We start from the raw sequence: 22,197 nt of genomic DNA, 5'->3' as shown, positions 1-22,197 counted from the left end.
CTGAACCCCATTGAGAACCTGTGGTCCATCATCAAATGTGAGATTTACAAGGAGGGAAAACAGTACACCTCTCTGAACAGTGTCTGGGAGGCTGTGGTTGCTGCTGCACGCAATGTTGATGGTGAACAGATCAAAACACTGACAGAATCCATGGATGGCAGGCTTTTGAGTGTCCTTGCAAAGAAAGGTGGCTAAATTGGTCACTGATTTGTTTTTGTTTTGTTTTTGAATGTCAGAAATGTATATTTGTGAATGTTGAGATGTTATATTGGTTTCACTGGTAAAAATAAATAATTGAAATGGGTATACTGTATCTTTAATTTTTGTTAAGTTGCCTAATAATTATGCACAGTAATAGTCACCTGCACACACAGATATCCCCCTAAAATAGCTAAAACTAAAAACAAACTAAAAACTACTTCCAAAAATAGTCAGCTTTGATATTAATGAGTTTTTTGGGTTCATTGAGAACATGGTTGTTGTTCAATAATAAGATTAATCCTCAAAAATACTCATTTGCCTAATAATTCTGCACTCCCTGTAGCTACCTGTTCTTGCGTGCTGGTCCCTGCTGATCCACCTCTTGAATCCATCCCAAGCGCTTGTATATGATTTCACATACAAGTGCCTGAAAAAGATGAGAGAGAAGGATCTAGGGAACCAGCGCAGTCAGACCGGTAGCAAGTCATGCCACAGCTTACCTGTGCTATTCTACATATAAGGGGAAGCACTCCTGATGCACTTCTGATGAAGTGTCAGCATAGTGGGGACCCAATCAACCTTTAGCATAGAAGTGATCGATGGGTTACCAACCCTTGCTATACTGTACTGGGCCTCAGTTACACTTACCTCTTTACTAGGAGAGAACTCAAGGAGAAGATTGCATAATGTTGATGAAGCTACCACCAAAATGTCATCTGGAGCATTCTGTAAAACCTGTAAGAAAAAAAATAAAGTTCACGGTATAAGTATGAAAGAGACCTTGGGGACATTAAGATCAACTACATATTTCAATCTGATAAAGATTTTCAAAAACAATTTCCAAAGGATGCAATTTTCTCTTACAACCGTACAACCAATAAAAGTGTTGCATACAGTATTTTCATGTAGAATACCCACAGAAATCACAGGCAGTAGAGAGTAAAATAAAGTGACTTTGTAAACCTAAAAGATTACTCAGAGAATCTGTGTTTTCAGGAAGAGAAAGTCCAGCCTGCTTGGTGCAACTCTTCAGTGCTAATCTGTAAATATTCATTTATTAAGGTCACAGTATTGCTAGCAGTAGTCAGAAACATTCAGTTAGACTTGTTTGGTTAAGTTTATATTGTTTCACCACTCATTTGAATGCCTTTATCAGCGCAAAACAAAGAAAACCACTTTGATTGAGTTGTGATACATCTTTGGCATTAACAGACAACTACAAGCCACTCCGGTTACTTGTAAAATATCAACATTATGCGAAAACTAAATTGTTGATACAGTTGAGTCCCTGAATGTTACATTTTGAAGAAGCTTATTTCTATAAAGGTAAGTACAAAAATTAATTACTTTCATTAAGGGTTTCCACACAGCATGGTCCTGAAAACTGGTTCTGAGTTGTTGGACTGATCTGGACAAACTGTGTAAACATCTAAGGAGAAAAAAGCAATTAGATACCAGCAATATGAAATGAGTAGAGTGAATGTCAAATTTCTTAACAGAAAGCCCATGTTTTATAAACTGAATAGATTGATATGACTCCCTTGCACACTGATGGGTGAAATAACAATTAAACCAAAACTGCTTGGTGCCAACTTGCAGACAATAAAACTTTTTGTCTTTTACATATTATGAGACAATGCCCTACTCTAGCTCTACATGCTCAATCATACAATCCTGATAGGTTAAAAGGCCACTTACTAAATCGATGGCTATACAACACGCTTTCATCAGTCATCATCAGTACAGGGAAATAAGCAACATAGCTCACAAAATGATAAAGGGTAAAGAAAAGTTCTAAAAAATTTAACTTTTATACCACCCTTCATTCTCCATCAAATTCTAATAAACGACATCATGTATTTAAAATAGTTGGTTGAGGAAACACCCAAAAAAAGTTTCCCTCACAAAGGGTTTCTTTCAGTCATGGAAAAGCATAAATTCGCACAATAAATGCACCAACTAAGAAACAATAACATAACAATTAGAACGCCTTAGGCTGAACACATAGTACTTGCCACTTAGACCCAAATATCTCTTAATCAGTGCCTTGCCACTGAATTCATGCTCCGGCAATAAGTGCAAAATTGGTATTGATGTGCCACTGTTGCGTCCACTATCCACTATGCACTGTTCAGAAACAGGGCGCTACTGGATTTATTGCGAGTAATTTTTAGGATTAGATTTCCCTTTTGATTGTTTGTCACTAATACTTTGTCATCTAGTGGTCATGATTTTTTCTTTCCTGCAAACTTTATACCTCTAACCAGGGGCGGACTGATCATTCGGGCAGTCGGGCACTGCCCGAGGGCCCGTGGTTGAGGGGGGGCCCCACAGCAGTCTGTCCCTGAAGGTGCCTACACAATCTTGCACTGCAGAATGGAGGAATGGAGGCTCCAGTGAGGCAGCGAAGATGGATCCTTTCCGGCGATGGATGCGGGCATGCGGCTATAGGAGAGCCGGTCAAGATCAGAATGATTTAAATGGAGCTTTGGGGATGATAAAGCAACAGGCGCTCGGGCCACCTCAGAATTCAGCTGAGGGGCGGGGCTACACGTTCCCGCCGCAGGGGGCAGCCAGGAGATCATCACATGCTGAGGTAGAGTGCAGAGTGAAGAAGAGAGCGGAAGACATCTCTTAGCCAGCCCAGCCACCCACAGGTTGTGACAGGTACGTGGAGATTTATAGTCTGCTCTGCCTCTGCAGCCGGCTGCTACTGTGCTTATCTGTCTGTGTCTGTGACAACTTCGTGCCGGAGAATGGAGATTAAGAGTCTGCTGCTCTGCTGCATGCTACTGTGCTTATCTGTGTAAGTTCGGAAGCACAGTAATAGCAAGGGGAGGGGGGAGGGGGTTGTTAGTGTGCTAAACATTTAAAGGCTTTGGAAGCAGCCCTTAATATGGTGGGAACTGGGAAACAAATTTTGTCAAAGCAATTCCAACTTCTCTCTGGAATTGCTTTTTTTCTGCTGTTACTGGTAGCCTGTGCAAAGTGTTTGCATTTCCACCTGCTTTATATTTATTAATATTTCAAATGCTTAGAAACATTAAGGTCTCAATGGAGTGTGTTTAATGCATGTTTGTAAGTGCAATAACTTAGTGTGTTGGGATACCACTGAAAATGAATGGCTGCACCACACTAATGCCTGTATGGTGATTAATAGGTGTTGCAGTAAAGCGTGAATTAACAGAAACATTACTGCAACACAAAGGTGTAAGTCATCCCTCAGGTTCATCTACAAGGAAAGTGTGTTTCCAACCCTACAGTGTTAAAGCGGAGTTCCACCCTGGGAAAGCTTTTTTTAATAAAAATACCCCCGGGACAGTCAGGGTTAGTACATTCCACAATGGCTAGCCTCTGATCTGTCCCAGGTTGCACTTAACTTTTAGAAGAAATACTTACCTTGAAAATGTATTTTCCAGCGCTGCCATCTCAGGTGTGGGCAGCTTGAAGCCAGCGCGATCTTCTTCTGCGTCCTCTTCTGTCCCACAATGCACTGCGCCAACCCCGCCGTCACTTCTGGTGCCACAGTGTCATCCCTGCACAGCTTCTGGGCATGCCCAGAAGCTGTTTAGCAAGGTATGACGGCGCCTGCACTGGAACTGACGTCGGGGCCGGTGCAGGCGCATTGATTCCTGGGAGTGATGACGTTCAGCTCCCAGGAATCATTGCAAAGCCAGGAAGTGACGACGGGCCGTGGCCGCCGAGGGGAGGAAGAAGGAAGTAAGGTAAGTATATTTTCTTCTAAACCAGGTAAGTTTTAAAAAAAAAAAAAAAAATTGCGATTATCCATTTGTTTTTCAGGTGACCCGGAGCGAGAAGATGGAGGTAAGTATAAATTTAGGGTGGAACTCCACTTTAAGTTCATTAGTTCAGGAAGAATTTAGCTGGTATCTTTTTTTCAAACCTTGGGATGTCCGCTAGATTACCTATCTTATAAATGGATAGATATCTATTCCCTATGCTGAACAAATACCATATGACATGGTCTTCATTGATCTCTGAGTCTTTGTTATTATATCTTTGAAAGTGCCAAGAGATTTTTTTTTTTATAATGAACTTTATTCAAATGTAACACAATGACATTTCATAGAGTTCTATCTGCCAGTGTGTGGTGATCCGCGCTGTGCTGGAAAAAAGTAATGCACGCAGTACTTTTTTTTTCAGCACACACTACTCCAACACCACCACAATGCAGGGCTGTGAACCAGCCACACCGAAGACAAAACATTTCACCGTGTCTTGCACTGGGACTGTGTTGGAATAGTCGCCCAATGCTGTCCTACCGCACCTGGTATAAATGGGCTCTAAAGCAGCCTTTAGATGATTTGATTTTCTTTTCTTTCCACCATTGTGCAGAGCAGCACAACAAGAGCAGCAGCAGGTCAGTCAGACACAGTGTAAAACATTTTGTCGTCACTGGCAGCCACAGGCAGGAATTGTGTTGTTTTTTAAGCTGATTTCTTGTCTGAATGACTGAACCGTTTTTTTTTTTTTTTTCTTTAAAAGACTAGGTAGGTTACACATCTCTAACTCGGAGCAAGCCAGCAACCCACCGACTCACCTATCCACCAACCACGCTGAGGGTCCCTGACCTGTGTGCAGAGCGGCAGAGCAGCAGCAGGTCAGTCAGACACAGTGACACAGTGTAAAACTTAATTTTGTCACTGGCAGCCACAGGCAGGAATTGTGTTGTTTTTTAAGCTGATTTCTTGTCTGAATGACTGAACCATTTTTTTTTTTTTTATTTAAAAGACTAGGCTTCACATCTCTGACTTGGAGCAAGCCAGCCATCCACCAACCACCCTGAGGGTCCCTGACCTTCGTGCAGAGCAAGAGCAGCAGCAGGTCGGTCAGACACAGTGTAAAACATATTTTTGTCACTGGCAGCCACAGGCAGGAATTGTGTTGTTTTTTTAAGCTGATTTCTTGTCTGAATGACTGAACCGTTTTTTTTTCTTTTTATTTAAAAGACTAGGTTACACATCTCTAACTCGGAGCAAGCCAGCAACCCACCGACCCACCCATCCACCAACCACCCTGAGAGTCCCTGACCTGTGTGCAGAGCGGCAGAGCAGCAGCAGGTCAGTCAGACACAGTGTAAAACACTTTGTCGTCACTGGCAGCCACAGGCAGGAATTGTGTTGTTTTTTAAGCTGATTTCTTGTCTGAATGACTGAACCATTTTTTGTTTTTTTTTTCTTTTTATTTAAAAGACTAGGTAGGTTACACATCTCTGACTTGGAGCAAGCCAGCCACCCACCCATCCACCAACCACCCTGACCTGTGTGCAGAGCGGCAGAGCAAGAGCAGCAGCAGGTCAGTCAGACACAGTGACACAGTGTAAAACTTAATTTTGTCACTGGCAGCCGCAGGCAGGAATTGTGTTGTTTTTTAAGCTGATTTATTGTCTGAATGACTGAACTGTTTTTTTTATTTTTTTATTTTTTTTATTTAAAAGACTAGGTTACACATCTCTTAACTCGGAGCAAGCCAGCAACCCACCGACCCACCCATCCACCAACCACCCTGAGAGTCCCTGACCTGTGTGCAGAGCAAGAGCAGCAGCAGGTCAGTCAGACACAGTGTAAAACATATTGTTGTCACTGGCAGCCACAGGCAGGAATTGTGTTGTTTTTGAAGCTGATTTCTTGTCTGAATGACTGAACTGTTTTTTTTTTTCTTTTTATTTAAAAGACTAGGTTACACATCTCTAACTCGGAGCAAGCCAGCAACCCACCGACCCACCTATCCACCAACCACCCTGAGGGTCCCTGACCTGTGTGCAGAGCGGCAGAGTAAGAGCAGCAGCAGGTCAGTCAGACACAGTGTAAAACATATTGTTGTCACTGGCAGCCACAGGCAGGAATTGTGTTGTTTTTGAAGCTGATTTCTTGTCTGAATGACTGAACTGTTTTTTTTTTTTTTATTTAAAAGACTAGGTAGGTTACACATCTCTGACTTGGAGCAAGCCAGCCACCCACCCATCCACCAACCACCCTGACCTGTGTGCAGAGCGGCAGAGCAAGAGCAGCAGCAGGTCAGTCAGACACAGTGACACAGTGTAAAGCTTAATTTTGTCACTGGCAGCCGCAGGCAGGAATTGTGTTGTTTTTTAAGCTGATTTATTGTCTGAATGACTGAACTGTTTTTTTTTTTTTTATTTAAAAGACTAGGTTACACATCTCTAACTCGGAGCAAGCCAGCAACCCACCGACCCACCCATCCACCAACCACCCTGAGAGTCCCTGACCTGTGTGCAGAGCAAGAGCAGCAGCAGGTCAGTCAGACACAGTGTAAAACATATTGTTGTCACTGGCAGCCACAGGCAGGAATTGTGTTGTTTTTGAAGCTGATTTCTTGTCTGAATGACTGAACTGTTTTTTTTTTTTTTTTTTCTTTTTATTTAAAAGACTAGGTTACACATCTCTAACTCGGAGCAAGCCAGCCATCCACCGGCACCGACCCACCCATCCACCAACCACCCTGAGGGTCCCTGACCTGTGTGCAGAGCGGCAGAGCAAGAGCAGCAGCAGGTCAGTCAGACACAGTGTAAAACATATTGTTGTCACTGGCAGCCACAGGCAGGAATTGTGTTGTTTTTGAAGCTGATTTCTTGTCTGAATGACTGAACTGTTTTTTTTTTTTTTCTTTTTATTTAAAAGACTAGGTAGGTTACACATGTGGGAGGTGCAATATGTAGGTGGAGCTTTGTGTGGGCGTGGTTTGAGTGTGGGCGGGGACACAGGGGGCCCCATGACCTCCTATTGCCCGGGGGCCCCATGAGTTGTCAGTCCGCCCCTGCCTCTAACAAGCTATATATCCTGCAGTTGTTCAATATGTCCAGATCACCAATGTGGTGTCTCTTTTTAAAACCATTGAACTGCTGTATTTACAATTACTGGGTACCAAGTAAAAATTGTTTAAATATACATTTATCCGGCAAGGGTCATTACAGCATATGCCTATTATGGTAAATAGGCAACAGCATCAATACACAGTGAAAATTCAGATTTATGTCCATCTCCCCACCCATTTTGTATACAGATTAGACAAACCATCAAATATTGGAATATATTTGTTTAGTGGAAAACCTTTCACCTATGCAGTGAGGGACAGGTGCTCTTTAAACTGGATGCAGAAAGGTAGGCAGTATAAAAGGAAATCAATGGACTATAAAGTCGTACCTGACAGCAGCTAACCGCACCTTGACACTAGTCTCAGATAAGCCATTCACAATCCGGTCCATCATATGTTCAGCCTCTATGATCTGGAGAGAGATGTTAATGCAGCATAAATAACATCAAGGACACCATGCCTGCCTCCCTTATTCTTATTAATAATACTAAACACGAGAGCACATTCACACTATGGCCCTTAATTTGTATTCTCAAACATTTTAACACAAGTTCAAGAGAAACATCTATGCAAAAGAAAGAATTGGGTATATTTGGCTTTTGCTGACTTCTTCAGCAGTAGACTTTACTGATTTACTGATTTAGCAATCTACATCTTTCTTTAGTTATAATCTTTTCATTCAAACATTTAGCCTGGGGAGGTAAACACTTAACAACATAAATATAACCTAAAAACTTGAAGTAGAGAAGTGCCCATAAGGTGTATTTTCAATCACGTAGGATAGATAGACATGTTTCATAGCAATGTTAGCATTGTCTGTGAGTAGACACAGCTATACAGCTATTCTGCACACTGCTATGTCAAGAAATAATAAGTATTTCTACTTATTACACCTATAAATAATTATGGATGGTTCAAGGTTAGTGGTTAATTTAAAAACAGAATTCCACGTAAAGTACTAAAATATGTCATTACAGAAATGAGAGTTGTAGTCTCAGATAGCTTAGCTTTATTATAAAATGGAAAGACAGCCATTTTAAACATGTAAATTCCTTGCCGAACAGCAGGCACCATTGGGTACCTCTGTAAATCTGGTTTCACTGTGTTACTAAGCACCTGCCTTTCCTGATTTTAGGACCTTATCTGGTTCACTTACCATATACCTGTCTTTGAGAGCGCTACAGTGGCCAGTAAGGGTGTTCTTATTGGACATCAGTATGTGAGGTGGATGAGATTTAACTCTGAGGTCACAGATGGGGGGCTAGCTGGCAAACATAAGTAATAACATAGTTTCTTGCTATTAGATGGGTCCTTAAAAATATTACAATAGCTGACAGGTTCACCTTAACTAAAACTAATGAATGGCAAGAATCACAATGCGAAGAAGAGTAAGGGTATATGCCAAAGCATATCACATTTAAGGCAGAGAATTCCATATTCATACCCTGGAATGATAAACATCAGGACATTTGCTGATAAATGTAAATCAAGGTAACTTGAAATGAGAAAAGACATGGGGTACACCATAGTGCACATTTTCTGGCTGTCATGCTAATTCTTTGCTTTTCCTGCATATAAGCCCCAGAAGAAATATGCCCAAATATTGTACTCTAACTTTACAGTGACTGTTTCTTCAAGCTTATTTCAGATTAGTGATTTAAAAAGGAATGCAGCCATTGAACCAAGATGACAGTTACTAAACCAACATTTGTAGATCAGCAAAGGCAGTTTATGGATTTCTCTCAATTCAAGTGTCTAACTCCGCATAACCAAGCAATGTGTTAAACAATAAATACTGCATCTCAAATAGCTTTAAAATTGTGTCCTGAGATGCAGAACACCAGATTATAGGTTATTGAAATTAAGCAACTATGGTGTTCTAGCCTTAAAAAAAAAAAAAAAAAAATGTATATGTATATATTATTGTTCAAAACTAATACAGAATATGAAATATTAAACCCTTGAATTTAATAAGAGTATATATGCTTGAGGTAATTGTAGAAGTATTAGTATTGGGAGTATATATGAATGCAAGTTTTAAAGCATGCCCAAGATCGTAAAACATCAAGATACTGCCAAATGGCCAAAAAAAAAAATAAAAAAGGTATCAAAGTTTTTTTAGTAGTCTCTTTTTCGAGTGGAGGTCACTTCAAGTTCCTAATTTGGAATCACAAGCTGCGTAACAAAATATAGAACTAAGAGCCCATTTATAATAGAAAAAGGATATTGTTATGCACTATACACTGCAAGGTAAGTTCACACTGCAGCATGCATTTTTCGTCTCATGCATATGTAGGCCGCAGTGTGGAACCTATGGTAGGTCAAGGAGTAATCTAGTAGGGAGAGGACAACTTTGACAGGCTAGGTGACTAGATTATCCTGCTGGCTTATAACTTTATCCATTTTAAATAGTGCTTTGAAGTCAGACAAGCGCCTTGCGCATTTGAGAAGCACATCACTGTCGTTTATAAATGTGGGATTTGTGTTTTTTAAACCAGTGGTTTTACCATTTTAAAGGTCATACTACTACTTTATACATTGACCCTTCAAGTTGAACTATAGGCAAAACTTTTTTCTCATTTTGGATAGAGCAAGGGAGGGTGATAACCACTGTCAGATTTTTTTTTTTTTTTTCGCCATCTGTGTCCCTTTGGGGAGATTTCCCTCCACTTCCTGTCCCGTAGCCAAACAGGAAGTGAAAGGACATCCCTGCAAATTAGGGGTCTCCAGAACTAGCATTGGAAGACTTCTCCTCTATTACTTTTCTGGGGACAACCCAAAATTTGGGGTTTTATTTTACTTTCACTTTTAATAATAATGGTAAACAGGACAAATAGAGAGGGTGAATCTCCCTAACCGGGGCACAGAAAGCTATAAAAACTGACAGGTGCTCCAATCCCTCTCCACTCTATCCAAAACTAAAAAAATACCTTTGCCTTTAGTCATACTTCAAGTTCATTTAGTAATGATGTGTAAAGCAATAACGTGACTTAAGCAGCACTCATTGCTTTTGGCGGCCAGTACCAGCAGCAACAAAAAGTTTGTCTAAGGCTGGGTTCACATATGTGGGTCGGTTTCTTTGCAGAATCCATTGCAGTTTCCATTCAGTGGTGCGAATTTGACATTTGAACCTGAACCGAAAAACGCACAGGACCCTTTTTTTATTCGCACTGCAGCTGGCCCAAATATATGTGAACCGGCTCCATTAAAAGCCGGTCTGGCTCACATTCTACTAATCGGATGAAGTTCAAAATGCATCGGATTCTCATATGTGAACAGAGCCTAAAGCAGCATTTATTACACAGGGGAACCCATGAAATAACTTCAGGTCTCACAGAATGTCTGCTAATAATTCCTAGGTCTACAGTTCACAGTACAGTAGTGTGATGGTTATTGGGAAGAATGCTTCAGACATTTGTGGTCATTGGGAAGAATTCCAGATAGCTAAAAAGACAAGTTGCTCATTGCTTAAGAGAGCTCTAGAGGAATCCTGGTTGAAATAGGCTGTCCTAAGGGAACCAGCAGTAAATGCTGACCCATTACTTTCTTTACACAACGTACACTGCATGGACTATAGTTTGCCTTTCTTGGTAATATATTGCAAACACTGAATCGCAGAAATGTGGTGTGCAGTTTCTTCGATTATGAATTGCTGAAGCTTGGTGATACGTGTGGATGTGCTGGTTACAATAATTTTTTTGCCATGGGCATGATCTTGCTATACAACTCCACCACTTTTCCTTATCCATTTCATTGTAAATCTGTTATTCCCAGGGTTGGATTTGTCGATATTGATAAATAAGAGGCATGTTTAGGCTGATATCTTTGTGACACTGCAGTCGAAAGTGTTATAGGTAACAGACCAAACATTTTATCTATGCTTACGCTACAAATATTTTCTGATCTTAAATCAATGGAATCACCCATTTTATTTGCTCTGCATTGTTCATTGGGTACTTTATTCAGAAATAAATGGGAATTTAAAAAAAAGTTTATTTTACATCAGTATATGCATGTTAGTATTAGAAAAGCACAGAGTTTTAGGTTTAGCTTGAAGTGAAGTCAATTCCAAATTTGGTAGTAATATACAGATAAAGCATCAAAATTGAAATTAAGGGTCCACGTATCTCTGTTCCTTATACTATTAAAAATAAGGTGTCATCACTGTTCTCATGTCCAAATATAATTGTCAAAATCTGGTTAAGTTTCCACAAAATCTTCAGTTAAAAAAATTAGGCATTGTAAATTAAAAATATGTATTTATCCTGTGAACATTTGCTGAGAAATAAAACAGGTGACAATACAATAACACCTTTTAGTTATATATATTATTTCCATAACTGCCCAGTTTAAATTTGGAGAAATATAGAAAAACACGAAAACATTCAATATTTATTTCAAGGTGCGATTGGTCTTTATTTAAAACTTACTTGGACATACAGCAGACAGATTTATCCAACAAAGTTTTCTTTACAGGTTTCAAAAAATAAATCTTTAAAAGCAGTTGCAATTTACACAATATAATGATGCAATTAAACTCTTACCATACCTTATTATATGGCGAACCTGGTAACATACAAAGCTCTCAGTACAATCATCATTTTGGAAATATGTCAACCATCAAGACTTGAAATCAGGATAGGTCAAGATACTTTGACAGAAATTTTATTGGCTTCCCAAGTTTGTAAACAATAGCATAATAACAGAAGCACAGGTATATTTATATGGTAAAACAGACAATTGAATAACTATTTTCAAGCAAAAAATTGATAAAAAAAAAAAATGCATGTTGCTTCTCACAACCGGTTGGTTTACCACCAGCACGCCTACAAAGGAAATCTGGGAAAACAGAAGCAGTTGCTGCAGTGTTTTCCACTAGTATATATAAGGCGGCATCTCTAAGAGGCATCCAAAGGAAACCTGGGAATACATTATGGGGCGTCCACTGCCTTTATACATCAGGAGAGGAAAATCAAGAGAAAGTATTAAAATGCTACTATTAAAATTGTATTCAAAATTAAAGAATCTCTGAGGATCCAATATAGCTCTCCAATGAGAGCACCAAAGGGAAATTTGAACATTTGTATTTGAAAACAAAATGAATAATCTCAAAGTGTATGTCGGGGAAAATTTTAAAAAAATCAGTACATTTCGTCAATACATGTGCACTTCTCTATGTTTTGTTTCCTAAAAAAAAAAAAGTTACAATTAGACAAAAAATGCAGTTCCTGCTGATCCTGGTAGAACTCAAGTAAGTTCCTTACCCAGTCTGTGCACACAGCTGCCCTGAAATCACAAGCAGTGTTATCCGAAATCCCAAGTTACCCTGTTCTACACAGAACATCCTCCATTATGTTATGGGGATGAAAAGATGGAGAGGTATTCCTTAGTCCAGCATAAGAAAACTGGGCAAGGTTGGAAATACTGCAGCAAAAGCAAAGTGTTCCCAGGACAAACAGTGGATTTCTGTAAGATCAACAGATATTTTCTGTGCAGACTTTTCAAAAATGATACAACATAGATAAATGTGCATGCATTGCTCAGATGTACTGAATATTTTAATGTTTTTTATTTTGCTTAGACATGCACTTAAAGTAACACTAAACAAAATCCTTATTCTCAAAAATAATCAATACACATCTAGTACTAATGGCCCTCTAATCTATTTTTTATGAAATGTTTTCATCCATTTGTTTGGAATGAGCAGTGCACGTTAGTTGTGGTCATGTGGACTGCTCTATGCACACTACACATCCCATAGTTCATCTCAGGAGTGAGCAGGATAGGGTGGCTACCTTATGCATACAGTGGGATCATGGAGAAAGAGCGTAACATAGTAACTACCCTTCAACAGAAAGTTTTAAATCAAAGTTTAGGTTCACCAAATAAACTATATTAACATATTTCCTGTCCAGCTGTAAATTTAGGATCTTCCCAGTAGTAGATTCCTCAGTTGAAAAGGGAGTTATTTGACAGGTTTTTAAAAGCAGCTGAGCTCACTCAAATATAGGGTCTAGTAAACTAGTAGCAGACCTTGGGTTTTCCTTACTGGCCCCAAATAACTGCCCCTAAATTAGTACCGTAACATCTCCATTAAACTTTTTAACGTCCTCCAATATGTGCAAAATAAATACACAATATACAACTTATTTAATACCTTAAGACAAGGGTCTTTAAACTATGGCCCTCCAGTTGTTCAGGAACTACAATTCTCATCATGCCTAGTCAGGTCTGTGAATGCCAGAGCTTTACCATGCCTCAAGGGATGTGTAGTTCCACAACAGCTGAAGGGCCATAGTTTGAGGATCCCTGCCTTAAGATATCTCTTTTAAGAATGGATTTATTTATTTACCATGAGTTTGAGCCATTGTATGAGCATTGTACGAGAAGAAGCCACTTGTCTATCAACCATCTACCACCAACACATTTATCAAACTCTACACTTTTTGGGACTTTCTAATTTTAGGATAAATTGCAAAAATGTACTATTTAATGAAAAGTTTGGAGAAGTTCTGGTTATTCAAAAAATGATGGAGATAAATGATTTTTTTTTTTTTTTTTAAATAGGATGGTCCATTTTTCATTTATGAAAATTTACCAAACCATCAAAAATTAGCCTAGTCGTAAACTAGATCTAAGGAAGACAGACTAAGACCTTCACAACTAAAAACAGGACAGAGAGCAATACTGGATAAGGCAAAATATTTTCTACTGCTGGCTAAAATCAGACTAATGCTGGACATACACGAACAGAATTTCGGCTAAAAGTGGTCGTTTTCCGAAAGATTGTTCGACATTAATGCCATTAGGGAACCCAACTTTACTGACGATTTCCCAGGGGCCCGGCTAATGTCAATGGACCAGAAGTGAAACATTTTACTGTTTCAACTAAAATGTATATATGTAGGTTATAATCGAAACAAAAAGAATATTCTGTTATATGTTCTTATTGTTATCGAACGATCACTACGAATATGAAAACGATCATTAAAACGAGTTTATTCTATCAGTTAGTGGACAATTCACTTTCGAACGACAAATAATCGTTCAGTCTGCAAACAGTCGAAATTATGTGCATGTATGGCCAGCATAAGGCTTAGAAATACGTTGAAGTACGGAGTGACTATCCCTTTTTTCCATAAAGTTGTCCAATAGTATAAATTTTAGATTTAACGTATAGCTCCGTTCTACTGTACACAAGTGCCCCCCCCCCCTCTAAAAAAAAAAAAAATGCATAAAGCATATCTATGGTGAAAATGTAAAATCATAAGTTCATTTCCACACTCCTATTAATCTGTCTGATCATGAAGTCTGTAAACATACTTTGTGTAGATCCCCACACATTTACTTCTTTGAATTCAGTGACATGTATTCACTATACCCTGTGGGTAGACAATGTGTCACAGAGTCTACAGAGCCTGCCTTTCAAACTACAGAGGTAGTGAGATGAGGGATTTAAGGAGGCGGAGTCAGTACAGGAACCACTGCTTACAGGTAGTAAGGTACCATGGGATATGTAGTCCTTAGAAATGGAAAGTAAACAGCACAGGAGAAGCTGCCATGCATGCAGGGAATCCAAGAAGTTGTGGAAAGAGATGCCCAGCAGATAGGCAGCACTCAACTTGAAAGGAGATTTTTCTACTAAGCTTATATTGGATTTTAAAAAATAAACCTTTGTTTTTATCAGCATTACAATGTTGAAGTTATAAAATGAAAGTATGCCGTTACCATAGTACTACTTAAAGAAAAAAAAAAAAGCAGCTTACTATGGCAATACATCTAATAGTAACCTTTCTGGAGGTGGATGGAAGTTTGATTACTCAATTATTAAATTTAACACATACACAGCTTTCTTACAGGAAATCCTCTAGGATAGGAATATGGGAGTTGCCATTATTGACATGAATTTGAAGGTGCATCTCTGGGAATGTAATCCTCATCCCTTCTTCACTGACACCTATGTTTATACCAGGTTGGAGACTCAACTACCGAAAGAAGAATAAGGATGGTAGCCCCAGAATATGCATCTTTTAAAACTAGCAGCAATGGCAGTTACAACATTTTCAGACAGGTTTCTTTTGAAGGGACTGTCATATGGGATGCATGTGGATTGCCATTTCTGGCCTCCTTCTGAAAATTCTTGATGCCTCATTGTATCTGGCAATACATTTCTGGCCTCCTCCTGAAAATTTGTGATGCCTTATTTTATCTAGCAATACAGTTAATTCACAGACCCAGACAAATCATTCTGTAAATAAGCACGAAAAGATGTCAGAATTCCTTATCTCTATATTTGTTTTGGGTCAGTGACACCGAAGCCAAAGCATTAGCGTGAAAGCCAGCAAACTAGCATTCTCAAAAGGAAGGATTAGCAATGGCATTCTCAATTACACTCTGATGTCAGATTCCATGTAATGACTCCAACATATTTGGACTAAAGGCTGTAAATATAACCAATCACTATGCCCCCAGTCAACAGATCGGTTTTAATAAATATTCTTCTCCAACCTTTATCTCTAGTCTTCTCTGCTTGTGCTGTGTCACATGAGAGCCTGTGTCTTTGAGAACCATTCAATTCCAAAAAGGCAACGTGTGCAAGTTTGGGTTAAAAAAAATATATGTTTAGAACATGGGAGGACAAAATGCTTGGGTGAAGTTTTCTACAAAGAAGAACTGAACTCGGGAATCTGTGCCAAAAAAAGGCAGGTGGAGGGCAAAAGATTAGTTACCAACTGTCATTGGCTTACCATGCCTTGTTATGCACAGTCAGTGTGTGTGGAGGCAGCCATCGTGGTATGGTAGAGACTTGGGTTCTGCACGTCAGAGCCTCCAGTAAGGAAAACCGTGATCAGTACAGCACATCTAATCTCACTACAAATTGCCTTGAAAAAGCATTCATACCCCTTGAATAATGCACCTTTTGTCATGTTACAATCAAAAAACGTAAATGTGTTTTATTGAGATTTTATGTGATAGACTAACACAAAGAGGCACATAAGTCCCCGTTCACACTAAGGCGACCTGTGAGGCGACCTGGTCGCCTCACAGGTCGCCGTAGGTCACCTCCCAAAGGGAAGCTGCGGACCCGTTCTAATAGGAGCGACACAAGACGCTCCGACTTAGAAAAAGGGTCCGGAACTTCTTTGGGGCGACCAGGAGGCGACCGCTATAGACTTCAATGTTATGAAGTCCGTGGCGGCCGCTCCGAGGTAGCGTCGCCCCTATGTGAACGGGGCCTAATTGTGAAGTGGAAGGAAAAAGGATAAATGTTTTTCAAAATTGTTTACAAATATCTGAAAAGTGTGGTGTGCATTTGTATTCAGCCTCTTTTATTCGGATACCCCTAACTAAAATCTAGTGGAACCAATTGCCTTCAGAAGTCACCTAATTAGAAAAGAGAGTCCACCTGTGTGTAATTTAATCTCAGTATAAATTCTGTGAAGGAGGTTTGTTAGATAACCTTAGTGAACAAACAGCAAGAAGGCCAAGGAACACACCAGACAGGTGAAGAAGGTTGTGGAGAAGTTTAAAGCAGGGTTAGGTTATAAAAAAAATATCCCAAGCTTTGAACATCTCACGAAGCACGGCTCAACCCATCATCTGAAGATAGAAAGAGTATGGCACAACTACAAATCTACCAAGACATGGTTGTCCACCTAAACTGACAGGCCGGGCAAGAAGAGCATTAATCATAGAAGCAGCCAAGAGGCACATGGTAACTCTGGAGGAGCTGCAGAGATCCACAGCTCAAGTGGGAGAATATGTCCACAGGACAACTATTGGTTGTGCACTCCACAAATCTGGCCTTTATGGAAGAGTGGCAAGAAGAAAGCCATTGTTAAAAGCCCATACGACGTCTTCTGATGACGAAATGTTGGCGACTCCAGACGCAAACGTCCACACGCCACTTCTACGAGCCGGCTACTATTATCTCATGCTGACTGGATACATGCGGGATGCCGCGATTGGATCCCCAGCCACCATTTTTTTATGTGCCTGTTTTTTACATCTCAAATGTGAGTAGTTCAATAAATTTATTATTAATACCTGACGGGATTACGCTATGTTCTTTTGTACAAACTTTTTTCCATACTCCCACCTGATTTCTATGGAGCTACCTTGATGAAATCTACCATCTCTTGGCGCCACCTATGATTTCTTGGAGTCCCTGAGATTTATGCTATATCTGGCAAGGCTGTCTCATTCATTTGAGTAGCCATGGCTGTTTGGTAAGCTGCTTCTCACATCAGAGCACTCAGGTGTCCCCTCTGTACACATTCCCTGGGTGTCACAAGGAGGAAGGATTGTCATTTATTCACACTCCTGGATTTGTTTTTCAAACTGGACTTTTCTTTGGGTTCTTTTAATCACCCCTACGTTTTCTGTTTTCTTGAATGAACTTTAAGTCATTATTTATGTCATTTATTTTTAGCGCTGCACTATTTGGTTATATCATTTTGTTGATCATTGTCTGTGGATCTTGTGCTAGCTGCTTCTTACACTTTGTCACCTGGATTGCGTCATTTTATTACTCATGTTGAGCGCAGAAATTCCCCTCGTTTTTACATTGTTAAAAGAAAGCCATCAGAAGTCCCGTTTGCAGTTTGCGAGAAGTCATGTGGAAGAAAGTGCTCTTTTCAGATGAGACCAAAATTTGACTTTTTGGCCTAAAAGCAAAACGCTATGTGTGGCAGAAAATTAACACTGCACAGCACGCTGAACACACCCTCCCCACCATGAAACATGGTGGTGGCAGCATCATGTTGTGGGGATGCTTTTCTTCAGCAAGGACAGGGAAGCTGGTCAGGGTTGATGGGAAAATGGATGGAGCCAAATACAGGGCAATCTTAGAAGAAAACCTGTCAGAGTCTGCAAAAAAACTTGAGATTGGTGAGGAGGTTCACCTTCCAGCAGGACAACGGCCGTAAAAATACAGCCAGAGCTACAATGGAAAGGTTTAAATCAAAGCATTATGATGTGGTAGAATGGGCCAGTCAAAGTCCAGACCTAAGTTCAATTGAGAATGGTAGAGACATACCCAAAAAGACTTGCAGCTGTAATTGCAGCGAAAGGTGGTTCTACAAAGTATTGACCCAGGGGGCTGAATACAAATGCACGCCACACTTTTCACACATTTGTAAAAAAATTTGAAAACCATTTATCATTTTCCTTCCCCTTCACAATTATGTGCCACTTTGGGTTGGTCCATCACATAAAATACCAATAAAATGAATACATTTACGCTTTTGGCTGTAACATGACAATGTGGGAAATTTCAAGGGGTATGAATAGTTTTTCAAGGCACTCCAAGACTAGCAGTCAGAGGCAGCAGTGACTTTGATATCTTCATAGCTGTAAATCTGTTACAGTAATGATATTTTTTGGTATTTCAAGACAAAAATTTACATTTTTAGGGTACTGCTTAGGCACAAATAACACTTCCAGATGTTCCCCATAACAAATCCAAATAACAAATTTTCACTTTTTGAATTTAGTTCCACTTTAAGTGTAGTAAAGTCTACTGACAGTCATTTAATTTCTCTTTTTTTTTTTTTAAACATTGCACCAACAATCAAATTTCCGTTTTGTGTCTGGGTACAACTACAACTGAATCTTAAAGTCAAATGCAGGACCAACAGCTGTCAGTGAGCCCTTAAATGAGCCATCTTCCTTCTTGATGGGATTGAATGCAAATGTTTTACCAAAGGCTCATAGGATTTGTTATGACAAATGTGAGGAAGCAGAACAGATTTGCAGGACATTTTTCTGAAATAAAGCAGTCGGATTGTTAGATCTTATTGGAGCCATGTTTCTGAAAATCTCTGACATCTGACTCTTCCTTTCCGTATCATCTTATTTATTTTAGATTTCAATATTAATCCTCTTTGGGGTAAGATTAGTACTTGCTTTATTATTTTGCCCATCTGTTGTGTATAAAAAACACATGTATTCTCAAAAATGCTTATCAAAGCAGCACAGTTAACCTCAAAATGACTGCTCCAAGAATTAGAAGGCGGCGAGATCATCACAGTCCCAACTGTCCTATGAAAAAAGCTTCCACCACAGGAGGTCTGGAACCTTAGGCCCTTTTCAAATGGCCATCCTTGGATGCATGGATTTTCCCCTCCTAGACACAGCTAACAGTGACAGGTTTTCAGCAGCAAAGTCAGTGCTATAATCGGACAGGGCTAGGTGTGGGTAGCTGCTAAATCAACGCTGAATTAGGCTGGTCAATCAGCAGCGAAAATGTGGATAGCCCCATCCCCTGCAATATTCTGACTGTAGTGTAAGCAGGAAAAGCCTACATAAGGGCGAGTACACTGTTCTGAATTTGGAAGAAGTACAGCAGTTCTGTCACCCCATCACAACAAAAGAATCAACGGCTATCTGGCAAATATTGCAGATGAACGAAGGGTTTTTGTTTGTTTAGACGTGCAGCCAAGGGGTGGTAAAAGCAGGCGTTTGAGCGGTCGCCTTAAGCAAAGACATGTAGCTGCTTAGGGCTGTACACATGTTGTTGCAAAAATTAATTCCCTGTCACATTTGGTGGACAGTACCCCCACCAAACACGACCCAATAAAGCTAAAGGGGGCAGAGTGCAAGCACCTTGCAACAGTGTTCAATGCATGTGGTTGCTATGTGGTGATCCAGCTTTTTTAGAATTACAACAGGCTGTGGGGAGGCAACATATCCACTCATTTTAGGAGGTGTGGCAGAGGCTGCTGCACATAAGAATGAGCCCTAAGTGAAATTACAAGAGACGTGACAAAACCCAAAACAAGTCACTTACTAAATATTCTATAATTTAAAGCCTTTTGCGGCCACCTACAAAAGGTTACAGTGGAACGGAAGCGATTGCAGCTAACCAGCCCGGTAACCCTTACACTAAAGGGCCATACACACTATAAGATTTTCTGAAGACTTTTTCCTTCAGATTTACCTTTTCTATGTAGTGCAACGGCCTGCCAGATTGCATACAAATTGAAAAAGTGTTTAGGTTTGACCTCATATTATATGGTTTTGGTAAGTCTAAAGGAAAAAGTCTTCAGAAAATCTTATAGTGTGTATGGCCCATAACTCCATTCCCTTCTTCTATAAGCCCGTAGTTGCTTTAGTGACCATGAACTTATAGCAGAAAGGTCCCTTGATTCTCCTGACAAATGAATAGCTGTAATCAGTGGCTAAAAAGCCATTCATAGTCATGTAAACACCCCCCCCCCCCCAAGCCACCAACTCCACAATGTGCCCTGCCTGTCATCCTCAGTGCTGGGTGTCTGCAATTAGCTCCTTTCCACAACCTGCTGTTTTCTAGTTTTGCTCCAATCTCTGTTTGTCTCTACCTGCACCAGCAAGGACAGCCTAGTGGAGAAGGCCCTTCATTTTCCTGTGTTCAGTAATGAGCATTCATAATGGAAAGGATAGCGTACATCAATGAAACATTTACTATCTCTTCCTTTGTAAATAAATATTTAGTGTTCAGTAGTATTAGGCAGGACAGGAAAAAGAATAAGAACTCGGTGCTCTCTAAGGCTACATTCACACCCGAGCGTAGCTTTTTCGCGTGTTTTTTTACCGCGATTTACAGGCGTTTTTTGTGCAGGCATTTTTAGATTGAATAGAGACCAATGGAAACGCCTGTAATCTGCCCAAAAAGAAGCTCATGTACTTTTTTGAGCGTTGGGCGTTTTGCTCACAGCGTCAAAACGCTCAGATGTGAACAGGGGCCATTGAAATTAATAGGATTTGTCTTGTTGGGCGTTTTGAGAGCTGATCCTAGAGCAGAAAAACTCCCCAAAAACGCCCCAAAACGCCTACATGTGAATGGAGCCTAAGTAAAACATCAGGGGTCTCTTTAGTCCTCTGTTATTTTACCAAAGTGACAGTAATATTAAAAAATATAATAAAAGAAATAAAACCCATCAACAAACTAAGGCTCCAAAACACACCACACAGTGCACATATTGTGCACACTGGTGTTGCATTCCTGCATGCATGTTGTATTGGTAAAATGCACCGTAGTGCTGGTTTTTCAATTTTTTTTTTTTACAGTGTTTAAACCTACATTCATTCAACTCTATGTGCTACCTTGCAATAAAATGTGTGCCTGCATCAATTTCTTCCAATGTTTACGAACATAGCGCACAAAACTATCACAGGATGTACAAAATCAAAAGCACCATCTTTTTTATTATGTGCTTTCAGAAACTAAAAGGTTTGGGTGGTATCCTACAAAAACTTTCAAAGTAAATTAAAAAAAAAACTGTAAAACCACAATAAAAAAATTAAAGATAGCAGAAATGGTCCAGCCACTTAAAGCTGAATGTGGCGAAGAGGGCATGGCAGTAAAAGGTTAAAGGAAAAATTGGCAGACAGCTTTAAGCAGCGGTTACTGGAAACATTTCCACTTTGACATAAAATAGTATAATGCACGAGGACTTACATTAATGAGCAATTTCAGTGAAATTAAACCAAATTAGTGAACTGCTTATGCTGTGCTTAAAGGAAATCTGGCTTTGGCCATTCTCAACAAAAGTGCAGTTCTATTTAAATATAACTTGAATGGTTGCATGGCCTCTTAAAGCGGAAGTCAACCCATTAAATTAATGGTTTAAGAAAACATTCATTGTGCTGTCAACCAAAACGGTCAAACCATCAAATGACTGGTGTTATCACAGGGGCAGCATCATGGCAGCTGAAGATTAAAACGGAGGCAAAGATGGCAGCTTCCTTGGCTGAAAATGATAGGAGGGTTTACTTCCACTTTAATTCTCTGCTGCCTAAATTGCTAAATAAGTCTTCTACACTCCCTGTTCCCAAGAAGACAAGCGTAAAGACCACAAAGTCCGTGGGAAATCGAACGCACCAGCTTCCTTACAAAAACAAAAAATACATTTTTGGGGGGTGGGGGCTTTTGGAGATTCCAAGGGATAACTTTTAAACTATGACTGTACCATTACCTAAATGCATTTTTTGGCAAGACATTATCACTTTTAGGTGTATGTTTATTGAACGGAGATGTTTTTTTATCAGTTCAGTTCTCAGAGGAAAATGATCTCCTCTGCAGCCTGTTTATGAAGCCGAGAACTTCAGTTCTCATAGGGAGAACAGAGAAGTTGTTCCTCTGAAAACAGCCGAGATCCA

The 22,197-nt window shown here is 39.8% G+C and overlaps 1 protein-coding gene across 4 annotated transcripts in view; it reads right to left on the bottom strand.

Moving 5' to 3' along the window:
- ARMC8 (armadillo repeat containing 8) overlaps positions 1-22,197 on the bottom strand; it is a 231,523-nt gene that overhangs the window by 79,851 nt on the left and 129,475 nt on the right. For all 4 annotated transcript variants that reach the window (XM_082262386.1, XM_082262388.1, XM_082262387.1 and 1 more), the window contains 3 exons: positions 7,386-7,468; positions 1,549-1,630; positions 850-936 (listed from right to left, as the gene is read on the bottom strand). In XM_082262386.1, the coding sequence (XP_082118512.1) occupies positions 850-936; positions 1,549-1,630; positions 7,386-7,468 (252 nt within the window). The remainder of the gene's footprint in view (positions 1-849; positions 937-1,548; positions 1,631-7,385; positions 7,469-22,197) is intronic.

Source organism: Pelophylax lessonae (assembly GCF_965119305.1).
Source record: "Pelophylax lessonae genome assembly, chromosome: 6".
NCBI classification, from domain to species: domain Eukaryota; kingdom Metazoa; phylum Chordata; class Amphibia; order Anura; family Ranidae; genus Pelophylax; species Pelophylax lessonae.
Note: the sequence above shows the minus strand (reverse complement) of the source record. Positions and strands in the feature narration are given on the sequence as shown.